The sequence below is a fragment of the Poecilia reticulata genome, linkage group LG17, assembly GCF_000633615.1.
Source record: "Poecilia reticulata strain Guanapo linkage group LG17, Guppy_female_1.0+MT, whole genome shotgun sequence".
NCBI classification, from domain to species: Eukaryota; Metazoa; Chordata; class Actinopteri; order Cyprinodontiformes; family Poeciliidae; genus Poecilia; species Poecilia reticulata.
The window spans coordinates 22,324,137-22,336,333 of record NC_024347.1 but is presented as its reverse complement, the minus strand read 5'-3'; the positions used below and the strand labels follow the sequence as shown (position 1 = coordinate 22,336,333).

The following is a 12,197-nucleotide window of genomic DNA, read 5'->3' as shown; positions in this document are numbered from 1 at the left end:
TGTCTGCAGTGCCCCCTCCTGGCAGATCAGAGTRCTGCATACACACAATAATAATATTTAATAATCTTTACGCAGGTGAATCAACTTTAAAAAACTCATCCAACACAAGATATAATTTCACAACAAATAAAATTTATTCAATTATATATTACAAATATGTACAAGTCATGTAACAAGTAAATATTAAAATAGACATTTTTTTAGAACTATCGTTCAAAAGGCATTATGCTGAAAAAATAGGATTTTTTGTGATCTCACGTCGAAACTGTAAAAGTGTTTTTTTTTTCTTTCTCTTTTTATTCTTGGAAGCCACAACAGACTTCGATGTGCGCGAGACACAATATGGACGACACAGGAGGACGCTCTGAGGCCGCCAGAAGAAAGAGACACGATGTTGGGGTGGAAAAGAAGAAATAAAAACAAAAAGACTCAAGAGAAAGAGCTGGAACACTTCAGTTAAAACCTCACGAATTTAAAGTCCACGGTACTTTAAGATAAAGAACATCGCAACGCATGCACAGCATTAAAACCGCCAAAGTCGAGGAAACACCAGCTGTGGCGTAAAGCTCCAGATGTGGAAGGAAGGAGGAAACGTAGGAAAAGAAAGAAAAGAACAACAACAACGAACGACGAGAACATCACAGACGAAGACCGGATAAAAAAAAAAAAMAAAACGACTTTGGTCCATTAAAACATCAGACGGAACGAGTTTACAATCAAAATATCTATTTTACTTTTTGTTTTTTTTACAGTTTAAAACAATAATTACATGACTATGTACAAATGCACATTTTCTTTTTTTTATGTATAAAATAAGTTAAAAAAATTAAGAGCACAGTCTGTACACAACGTATGAACACTTTGAAAACATTTGAAATCTTCACGGCCCGGTTCTGGTAAAAAAAAAAACAAAACAAAAACCCGGCTGTAAGTGCTGCTCCACGGCGTCGCKGTGGCGACGCCTCATATGGGGGTCAGGTCGAAGTCGTCGTTGACCTCCACCAGCGGGATGTAGAACTCGGGGATTTCGAAGATGCTGGTGGACTTGTAGGTGGCCGGGTCCAGTTCCTGCAGCTTCAGCTGCCACTCGAGGCGCTGGACGGCGTTGAGCGCCGCCGCCTCGTGCTGCTGCCGCATCAGCAGGCAGGTCTGGGGGGACAGGACCAAACGGGTCAGAACCAAACATCAGGACCAAACGGGTCAGAACCAAACATCAGGACCAAACGGGTCAGAACCAAACGGGCCAGAACCAAACGGGTCAGGACCAAACATCAGGACCAAACGGGTCAGAACCAAACGGGCCAGAACCAAACGGGTCAGGACCAAACGGGCCAGAACCAAACGGGTCAGGACCAAACGGGTCAGAACCAAACATCAGGACCAAACGGGTCAGGACCAAACATCAGGACCAAACGGGTCAGAACCAAACTGGACAGGACCAAACATCAGGACCAAACGGGTCAGGACTGGGTTAGAACCAAACGGGTCAGAACCAAACATTAGGACTAAATGGGTCTGAACCAGGACAGGACCAAACAGGTCAGGACCAAACGGGTCAGGACCAGGTTAGAACCAAACATCAGGACCAAACGGGTCAGGACCAAACGGGCCAGAACCAAACGGGTCAGGACCAAACATCAGGACCAAACGGGTCAGAACCAAACATCAGGACCAAACGGGCCAGAACCAAACGGGTCAGGACTGGGTCTGAGAAACAAACCTGGTTTGGTTTCTTCCCTAAGCTCAAACTTTGACCCTAAACTGATCGCTAAGGGCAACAAACTGCTGCAAGCTGCTGTAAACTGTTGTAAAATGCTCTAAAGTGCTCCTCCTCTATTAAATAGAAAACTTAATAAAATAGAAACTTTGGGATTCAAAGTGAAAATCAATCAGGACTATTGATATGTGATTATTTGTAATTTATTGRGAATTAATAGAAAAAAATGTAAAATATCTGAAAGAAGAGAAAGGAGGAAGGAAATATATCGACTTCCTTCAGTCTGACCTTTGACCTTGTGGTTTTAATCAATTATTCGGTGAATATCGTGAAACCTCCAGCCCCTTATTGATCCCTGATCAATAAAAACCTTCATCAATCACCCTCTTCCTCTGAAAAACATCCAAGAAAAAAAACCAGATCCATGAGCTTTTATTTTGAAAGTCTAACCTTGAGCTTGTCGAACTTGTCGTCGACGTCCTGCAGCCAGGACATGAACTGCCGGGCGTTGAACCGATCCCTCACCGATGTTTTCCCGTCGTCGCTCTGGCAACGAAAACCCGACAGGTTCAAACCCAGAGCAGCAGGACAGAGGTCAGAGGTCAGAGCGAGGCTCACCTGGATGTCCTGAGGCATGTTGTACACCTCGGCGTCCAGCAGGACGGTGCAGGCGCTGAACGGCAGCGTCTGGTTGGCTAGTGTTCTGGCGGCCCGGTAGTGGACCCGCAGCACTTCCTGCTCGTTGGAGACGATCAGCTTCTCCTGAAACGAGAGGGGCCAAAGGTCAGCTGGAGGTCAGCTGGGGGTCATCAGGTCAACCTGGGTTACATTAATAAAGATGAAATAAAAAACGTACGCGCTCGATGCTGTGCTGCAGCCGCAGCTTCATACGGACGACTTCCTGCTGCTTGAACATTTCCTTCAGCGGCTCAGGAAGCGAAGGGGGCGGAGTTATCTGGAAAATACGATTATTAATTATTGATTTATATTATTATTATTTAAACATGTTTAGAGAGAAAACCGATCAATTATTCGGTTTAATGTGAAGGAGAAACGAGAGGCACAGAGAAGAGGAAGGAAAAAGCTGCATGATTATAAAATGAAAACAACATGATGCTGCCACCACCGTGCTTCAGAGTCAGACAAATAAAACACAGATCGACTCCAAGTAGTGGCTCTGGATTTTATCAAGAGATATCAGAGCACAGAGGGATTAAAATGCACACCGCACTTTTCAGATTTTGATAAAGAAGCAAAGGAGGAAGGAAAGAAGACAGAAAGAAGAGAAAAACGGAAGGAAGGAAGGAAGGAAGGAAGGAAGGAAGGAAGGAAGGAAGGAAGGAAGGAAGACTCAGCGGTTCTGTGTGATCCGTTCGGACTCACGGTGGGGATGCAGAGCTTGCTGAGCGGGTTCCCGTCCAGCAGGTACGACCCGTTGAACGTCACGTACTCGTCGTAGTACTGCGGCGGCTGCGGCGTCACGTTGCACAGCACCTTGCGCTTCTCCTCGATCTTCCTGCGGATGTGCAGGAACTCGTAGTACGGGTTGGCCCGCTCCGTCTGGTACGGCTCGATCTCCTCCAACTTCACCGCGTCCACGATAGCCGCCAGCGACTGCTGGCACCTCTCTCTCTCCTGCTGGGCGGCCGAGCTCAGCGGCGACGCCGCCGGCCTCGGCATCTTCCTCTTGCGTGGGTGCGGGACGTGGACGTCGGCGTCTTCGTCCGCCGTCCGGACTTTCAGCTTCGCTCCGGAGGAGTCAGAGTCTCGGTCGGCGGAGTCTCGGTCGGCGGACTGYGGCGAGCARCTGCCCGAGGCGCTGCCGCTGTCCGTCTGCGGCGCCGACTGGACCGACCTCGGGCTTTGCTCTTCAGCTGCCGACATCTCTGCCTTTTCGTCCGCCGGTGTGGCGTCCATCGGCTCAGGCGGCGTCTCCATGTTGGTGTCGGCCGTGCTTCCGTCCAGGGGAGAGCTCTCTGCTGCGGCGCTGCTCTCYGAGCCCTGATGAGCGTCGCTCGGCTCCTCTCTGGGGTCAGGGGTCACGGAGGACGCTGCCTCCTCCATCTGGACATCAGGACAAGCGCCGGCGTCATCAGTGGAAGGCTGGGATTTGTCTGCATCGTCTGCGGACGCCTCGTCGTCGTCTTCTTCTTCTTCTTCTTCTGCTGGAGCAGAACTGGGAATGTGCAAACTGGGTTCTGGTGGAGGACTGCGCGGCACGTCCGGCAGCGTTGCGTTGTCGGAACCGGCGGCCATGTTCTCCTGAGGAGGGTTCTCCGGTTGGAGGTCGGACGCCTGCTGGGTCTCGGTGCTGGAAGACGGCGGCGTCTCTCTCTGATGGAAGGTCGCTGCGTCYGCGAGCGCCGGCGGCTCGCCGGGCGTCAGCGGCTGATCCGATTCTCCGCCAACACTTTCCCCCTGTCGCACAAACCACTCAGAATTAGCATTTCCAGCTATTGTTCAAATTTCATGTCTATTTTAACACATTTTAACTCAGAAACATGGCAGGTACCAACAGACGCAGCAGGTTTTATTAACTCACTCTGGAYATTTAAAATGTCTTCCAGTTCCAGGGTTGAATGTTCATTAAAAYATTAGTTTATTTATCTTTATTTATCTGTTATTATGCCACTGCCATATTATGACATGAAAATGGTCTCAAAACAACAATATCATTAATCGCAATAATTTCTGTGACAATTTGTTGTCCAGAAAATTCAACAATATTTTATAGATTAAATGTTGTTGTAACTCGTATTAATTCAAATTCTTCAGAGTTTTTGTAGAGGGAATAGATCTCCTGTAGCAGTCTGTATTACAGTGAGTTTGAAGAAGGCTCTGACTGAAGACACTGCTCAAGTCTCATGAACAGGAGAGTTTTCATATTTCCTACCTGTGACGTTTCCGTTGGACTGGTGACGTCTTTCGCTGCGGCAGGATCCGGGGAAGGAGGATTTTTCTGCTCCSCCTGAGAGGCGTCGCCTTGTGGAAGTGTCTGGTTTCTATTTGGAAGATCTTGCGTTGCCGACTGTCCCGCCGTGCTTCCCTCCTTTTCTCCGAGTGTCTCCGCCGGCGGGTTTGGGTTCTGATGTCTGCTGAGGTTCTCTTCAGGTTCTGAGCTCTCCTTCGCCTTCGGTTCCTCCAATGCGGTAATGCCACACTTGGACGGACGCTCGGCGCCGTCTCCCTCGGCAGTCGGACCGGGTTCTTCCTCCAGGACGCTCTGGAGGTGCTGGGGTTCGTGCTTCCCCGACTGAGGCGCGTCTGGAAGACTGCTGCAGTCTCTGTCGTGGACGGATGGCGACCTGGCGGCTTGGATGACGAGGGAAGACTGGAGGAACGCCTGCTGGGAGTCGGAGGTCTCCAGGTTCATGTCYGAGTCGTACTCCGTGTGTCTGGGAGTCAACGTCGTGGCCTGGAACGACTCCTCGGAGCTCGCCACGGACACCAGAGACACGGAGCGGGACATRAGGCCGCCGCGGTCGCTCTCGGGTTGCGGCGACCTGCTCAGGCAGTTTTCCACCACGGATATGACCTTGGCGCTGAGGGACGGAGCACTCTTCCCATCCAGAGACAGCGTCCGGTTGCCGCTGGCGTCTTTCTTCTCTCTGCCGTGGACGTCGGACGTCTCCGAGCTTTTGGAGCGCGTCAGCTCCTTGTTCAGGCAGATCTCTGGCTTCCTGTCTTTGGGCTTGGACTTCCCYGGATCGCACAGGGGCCGCTGCTTGAGCCTCTCCCGCTCCTTCTGCTTGAGCTTTTCCAGATGTTTCCGATGCCACAGCTCGATCTCCTGGTCCTTCATGCTCAGCATTCGCTCGAAGCTGGTCTGCATCAGGTCGTCGTTCACTAGCCGCTTCTCCTTTGGCTTGGTGTCCCGAGTGGCCGTCGGGGTTTTCGGTTTGCTCTTTTCTGTGTCTCCCTCGCAGGACTTGGCTTTGCCGAGGCGGGCCTGCTGGGAGCGCTCTTTGTGTCGCTCTTTGTCCTTGTATCTGTCGTAGTCTCGCTCCCGGTCTCGCCGGTCCCGATCCTTCTCGGGCGTCTTCGCCGCCGCCTCGTCTTTTGACTTTGCGGATGAGACCTTGCTGCTCTCAGACAGATAGCTCCTCTTGTCTTCCAGAAGCAGCTTCAGGTTGGAGCTGGACGACACGCCGCCGTCTTTCATCTTGTCCTTCTTTTTCCGGTCGCAGTCCTTCTCTTTCAAGCGGTGATCTGCGGTCTTCTCCGGAGGTTTCCCTCGTCGGTCGCTGTTTGCTCGGTCTCTTTCTTTGTGATCTCCGCTTCCGTACTCCCTGTCGGACCGTTTCTCCTGCTTATCTTTACTCTTCCTGCCGTCTTCGTGCTTCTTGGCGGTGGATAAAGACTTTAACTTCTCGTTGTCTCTGTAGCTTTTATCTCCAGGTGAGAGCGAAGAGGCGGCTCCGGATCTGTCCTTTTCCTTCCAGCGCTCCACTGAATTGTCTGAGTGCTCCAGTTTAATCTTCTTCTCCTTGTCCAGATGCGTCTTCTCTGTTTTGTCTGAATCCTTTTCTTTTCCTGGAAGCCTCTTGTCAGGTTTGTCTCGCGCCGTTTTTTCGGACGGCTCCAGCTGGTCCTGCTCAGACGCGACGGGTTTCTCCTCAGCTTCCTCTTTCACGCCGCTGTTCTGCAGCGACTCCTCCGGACTCCGGCCCGATCCGTGACTCTCCTCCTTTGTCCGCTCCTCTTTCCGCTCCTTCTTCACCTTGTCTTTCTCCCGCTCCTCTCTCTGCCTCTTCTCCTTGCCGCCGGAGTGCTTCTCCTTCGAGTTCCTCTCATCCTTCACCGGAGAGGAGTCCGCCGCCGTCTTCTGGAGTGAGCCGGCGTCCTCGCTGTCCTTTTTCCCCGCCGGCGGCTCATCCACCTCGTCGCTTTTGAAGAAGTTCTCCTTCCAGAACTCCCTGTCGAACTCCAAGTTCCGGTGGCCGTCCTTCCTGGCCTCCTTCTGTCTGTGGCGGCTGCGCTCTGCTTCGTACTCCCGCCTGTGTTTGTCCTTCTCCTTGTGTTTCAGCTTGTGCTTCTTCACCACCTTCCCATCCAGGTCCGTCTTCCGCAGCACCGCTGCCTCGCCGCAGTCCACGCTGTTCCCTGTGACGGCGTCCTTGCAGGGGCTGACGCGGCCGTCGTCTGCGTCCACGCTGGGCTCCTTCTGATGATGCTTGCTCTTCTCCCTGTGCTTGCAGCCCTTGGCGCTGGAGCTTTCGCTGCAGAAGTCCGCCTCAGAGTAGTGGTTGTAGGAGCCGTCGCTAATGGACACCTTGGTGTTTTCCTGTTTCAGCGGACACTGCTTGTCCGTCAGGCTGTGGTTCTGCTTCGGAGACTTGATGGAGGACAAATGGAAGAGGTGGACGGACGAGTCGTCTTTAGGACTGAAGGACATCTTGAAGGAGTCCTCCTCCCGCCCCTTCTCATTGCTCTCAGACACCGGTGCAAGAGAGAGAACCAAAGTCTTGCTGTTCTCCTTCCCGTCTTCTTCGTTCTCCTTGTTTTTGTTCTGGCTTTTGCTCTTCTTCTTCACCTTCCCCTTGTCCTTTTGCTCGGCGCCGTCCTTTTTCAACCTGGCATCCGTTTTGTGGCTCTCGGAGCTCTGCGAGCAGGTCGGGGAGTTCCTCTTGTCCGACAGGCTCTCCATCTCGTCGCTGGACGTGTCGGAGCTGCAGTGGACGCGGGAGCTTTTCTGCTTCTTGGACTTTGAGTCGGCCTTGTTGCTCTGCTTTCCCGCCACGTGGTTCCTGTCTTTGTCCTCCTTCTCGCGCTGCCGCAGCTCCCTCCGGGGGATGTGCCTATCGTTCAGCGCCTTGCTCAGATCCTCCTCCTCTTCCTCGTCTTTAAACTCGTACTCGTCCATGCCAGGCACGGACGACGATGCTTTGGTGGCCGGTTTGCCGTCCGACTCCTTTTCGGTGTCGGAGTCCTCCATGTTGTCGTCCACGCTGGACGGGTTGACGGACGGCGGGTCTTCGGATTCTGCAGGGAGCAAAAGACGCGTTAAACTGGAATAATGTTGGAAAAATTAAAAACTCAAAATAAAAGTCATATTTTCAAACAAGTCTGTTATTTTAAYGATTTCTGCTTTCAGTTAATGAAGCATTAAGAAGGATTTTTTTATGCAGGTGTACAGTTTTGTGTTTACCCAGACCATGAAGAGCATCCTGTTAATTTTTTACATTTTTTCATGTGAGATCTGGTATGAAGGGTTTGGGCTTGGAGCATCGCTGCATCATTTGAAAGATGAAAAATAATTTAAAGAAAAAGAAATGCTGCTGACTGGATGGCTGTCCAGTCATGAAAATCCTTCACAAGAAACTGAGTAAGCTACAAAACATAATCGCCCCAACGGCTCCAAACATATCAATGGAAAGTTCAGTGGAAGGAAAACATTCAGTAGAATTATAAATCAAATTCTACACAAGAATTTAGGGGACATGAACGAGATGTGGACTGCAGCTGCAGTTGATTGTGTATGCCAAAACAAAACCTTTATTTATTAAAAATAACTTTTATATTAATCTTGTAATTTTCTGAGAAACTAAATGTTGGTTTTTCATTAGCTGTGACCCATAAAAACTTAAATTTACACAAATAAAGACAGCTATAAATCAGTTTTTGATGCACTGGCTCTATAGGAGTTTGACCTTTTGAAGTGAATTTTTGAAATTTGTCGAGTTTGTGGCAGAAAGTTTTTAATTTAGTTAACTTAAAGTTGAGTAATCTTATTGCTTGACTACCGATTTCCTTAAAAGCCTCATGTCAAGAGGGAAGACGGTCTTCTCTCAGATTGCTGAGTAGGTAAAGTCATTTAATTTTATCTATCTAGCACAATTTCAGCAACAGTTTAAAGTGTTTTATATGAATTAGAAGGAAATGCAAACAAAACAATACAACTAAGAGAAACACAAAAAGGTAAGGGTAACAACCACCACAGAAAAAGAGACAAAAGTAGGAGAATAAAAGATGAAAATAATAAAACGTGTCAGGTGACGGCCTCACCTGAGGAGCTGTCGTCCTGGTCGGACAGCGGCGCCTCGCCTTTCAGGAGCAGCTCCAGCTCCTGGGAGTCGGCCACGTCCACCGGACGCTCGCCGCGCTTGTTGGCCTGGAAAGCGTTTCCGCCGTGACGGAGGAGGAGTTTCACAATCTGCAGGTTTACGGAAAAACAAAAACAAAACTTAAAGAGTAAATTATACTGAGGATTTCTTATGGAAAAAAGAAGAACAAAAGTCATGGTACTAGAGGGATTTGATGCTCAAATGTTTACATATTTTCAATTCAAGTATATTTAATATATGAGGTTCATCAATAACAGAACATTTTTTACTCAATCTGCAAGATGAAGGACGCTACGTCTGACAAGTTAATGAAGCTAATTAGCTTCACAACTATTTCTGTCAATGAATCCAAGGGAATGTTTATTTTCTGTATAAAAAACTGTCTAATAATAAAAATAAATATAATTATAAATAATATGCAACATAATAATAATAATAATAATAATAAATATCAGACTAGACCACAAGTGAACAAAGTTCCAAGTTATTTCTAATGTTGGGTTTGATGCTTTTTAGCGACACTAGGCAACAAAAAAATTAAAATAAGTAAATTAAAACTAGTATTAGGAAGCAATATGTATAATCAGAGAAATTGCAAATTCTGTGCATGTATTTTAATTGTACAACTTTGACTAAAAATATTTTTTCAAATTACAAAAAATATACAAATTATGATGAATAGACATTTTGTGGCATTTAGCCACAAAATATTATGAAAAAGACAATGGTTGTTCAGAATGGTCATTTCAAAATCTTGTTTGAGAAATAAAACAACATATTGAGATTGAAATATGTATTTCATTCCTTTTAATGCCTAGTAGTGCTATTTCGCATCATACTGAAACTTACACTAATGGTAGCTACAATGTTGGAACTGATCAAAAATTCCAGTAATACTGATCTTTGTACAGGTAGATATAAATTCAGAAATCTTTTGTCTTGATGTTTAAAGGTTTTAATCTCATCATTTCAATCTGAAATCTGGTCTTCAACCCTTCAGTTGTGGACAAACGTCCTGATTGGCTCTTACGTCTTTGTGGCCGCTGCTGGAGGCGTCGTGAAGCGGCGTGTCGTCGTCCAGACCCTGCGTGTTCACCTCTGCTCCTGCTGCTATCAGGACCTTCGCCACGTCGTAGTAACCCAGATTACAGGCTTCGTGGAGCGGAGTCCAACCTGGGGGGAGCGGGAGGAAACATCGGACCAATCAGAAGCTGCAAATCGTTCAGCAGAAACGGTACCAGCACCGGGAGGCGTCTCGACTGCGTCCTCTTTGCTCTCAGAGACGCTGCCTCTCGTCATCAGCAGCCATTTAGAAGTAATGAAGCCGCTAAACCATTTTATACCTGCGAAGTCTTTGACGTTGACGTCGGCTCCCAGGCTGATGAGCTCCTTGACCTGCTTGGCGTCTCCGCGGATCGCCGCCATGTGGAGCGGCGTCTCCCCGCGCTCGTTCCTCTTGTTGACTTTGTCCTTCTGGCGAGACGAGGCGCCGCTGGGGACCTTCTTCTGCACAGGCGTCGTCTGCGATGGATGGCTGGGCGTCGAGTCTGCACACAGGAAAGAGGTGATCAGGTTTACTAGAGGCTGATAAACAGCACATTGATCACTTAAAACAAAAAACAAAAACAACAAAACAATAGTCCACATCGCCAAGGACTCACAGCTCTGATGGAGTTTATTCGGTGTAAAATGAGACGTTTCTGTGTTAATTTATCAGAATGTTTTGGATAATTACTGAAAGACGCAGCAAAAGTTTTTACATTTATTTTGTTCATGTTAGCAGATCAGACATCTCAGCTCCGATTTCTTCTTGTTTTTGAACTTTTATTTTTATTTTTCTGGTTGAGGCGTTGAATTTCGGATAATTACTCCCTCTGGTTTTGGATGCTTTGCAGCTGGAAGGAATTGGGTCTTTTTTTTTCTTTACTTTTGGAAAGTTATACAAAAAAAGAAAAGAAAGAAAAATCTGGTGCATGAGAAGAGAGGAGGGAAGGAAGGAGAGAAAAGGGAAGAGAAGGACGGACAATCAGACACCTGGGAATACGGACAGATAAACGTCTGAACGGACGTTTTGGTGGATTTCTCTCCCAATTGTGAATAAAATCTGGAATCGTTTATTTTCCTGAATCTACTCCAGAAACTCGTCTCAGGAACCCGTGACTCAGTCTAACCGGATCGTCCTGACTCCTTCTCGGAACCAGTAAAGATCCGACGAACAAATGATTCACAGGCGGTTCAGACGAGTGAATCACGTCTTCTGAAGTGAACGGGGGTGAAAGGTCAGCGCCACAGACCTGGACTGTTGGCCGTCATCTGCATGAGGAGAGCCATCTGCTTGCGCTCCGACAGCGGATAGCCGAACAACAGGTTGGAGGACTTGGACCTTCTGCTGCCGGCTTCCTTCTTCACCTTCTTCTTCTCTGGTCCGTCTTTATCTGGAACAGAATCAAACAAATACTTTTTAAAAAAAGACAAAAGCAAATCTTCATTTTCACCCCGATCAGTGAGAGGGTGAACCGTTTTTCCTCCTCCTCTCTTGTATCTGTTGAGTTCGCTGAGAAACAGATGACAAGCAAGAGGTTCGGAAAAAACAAGACGGAAAAAATCAAACGGCATTCTCCGAGGTCAGTCAAGCGTCGACGGTGTCCCCCCGCCCGCCCCGTCTCCGATCGGTCGACTGGTGCTAAACACAGACATGCTGAGCTGTAATTGGGGCAGATGCAAGGCGAAAACACACACGTGCATGTGTGTGGTGCGTGTGTGTGGTGTGTGGAGCAGCAGCAGCAGCAGCAGGTTTTGACTCGAAGAAAATAAAAAGTGAAGTTGGACCAATCCTCCCTCTCACAACTTCAAATTTTGTGCTGCAAAAATTCTTGTTTACGCTGCTGTCATTTTCAAGATATGAATAAATGTTTCCAGAGGTCAAAGGTCAAGCAGCCTGTTCACATTAACAAAATCAAATGAGTTTGTGCAGCAACAATGTTCACTTGTGATGTTATACTTTAAAAAAAAAGATAAAATGTTCCAGCTGTCACCAGAGATCAACCTGCACGTAATTTCAAAAACATTGATATAAATTAATTTAACTTTGCAGCACATTTGATTGATTCATTAATTTTTTTGTAATACTAAACATATTTATATTAGACAACCTAACCCCAAAAGTAAACCAACATAAATAATAAAAATAAAAAAACAAATAAAGGCCCGTCATAATAATCAATAAATCAATCGTACGATAAATTAAAACAAGCTCAATAATTTCCATTTGATTTATCTTTTTTTTTCTCTACCAAAATTGTGATGACTAAAGTCTCAACTCTCTTTTTTTATATAATTTTGTTTACAGAAACGTCGTAATTCATTTTATTTGTTGTTTTGTTTATTTAGTTCGGTCATTTAAAATGTCTTCCACT

The 12,197-nt window shown here is 47.3% G+C and overlaps 1 protein-coding gene across 2 annotated transcripts in view; it reads right to left on the bottom strand.

The window, feature by feature from the left end:
• Nucleotides 1-112: 112 nt before the first annotated feature.
• ankrd12 (ankyrin repeat domain 12) overlaps nt 113-12,197 on the bottom strand; it is a 52,818-nt gene continuing 40,733 nt past the window's right edge. For both annotated transcript variants that reach the window (XM_008434324.2, XM_008434325.2), the window contains 10 exons: nt 11,076-11,216; nt 10,125-10,328; nt 9,812-9,954; nt 8,723-8,870; nt 4,611-7,699; nt 3,101-4,135; nt 2,574-2,672; nt 2,336-2,479; nt 2,168-2,263; nt 113-1,149 (listed from right to left, as the gene is read on the bottom strand). In XM_008434324.2, coding sequence (XP_008432546.1) covers nt 964-1,149; nt 2,168-2,263; nt 2,336-2,479; nt 2,574-2,672; nt 3,101-4,135; nt 4,611-7,699; nt 8,723-8,870; nt 9,812-9,954; nt 10,125-10,328; nt 11,076-11,216 — 5,285 coding nt within the window. In that variant the 3' untranslated portion in view covers nt 113-963. The remainder of the gene's footprint in view (nt 1,150-2,167; nt 2,264-2,335; nt 2,480-2,573; nt 2,673-3,100; nt 4,136-4,610; nt 7,700-8,722; nt 8,871-9,811; nt 9,955-10,124; nt 10,329-11,075; nt 11,217-12,197) is intronic.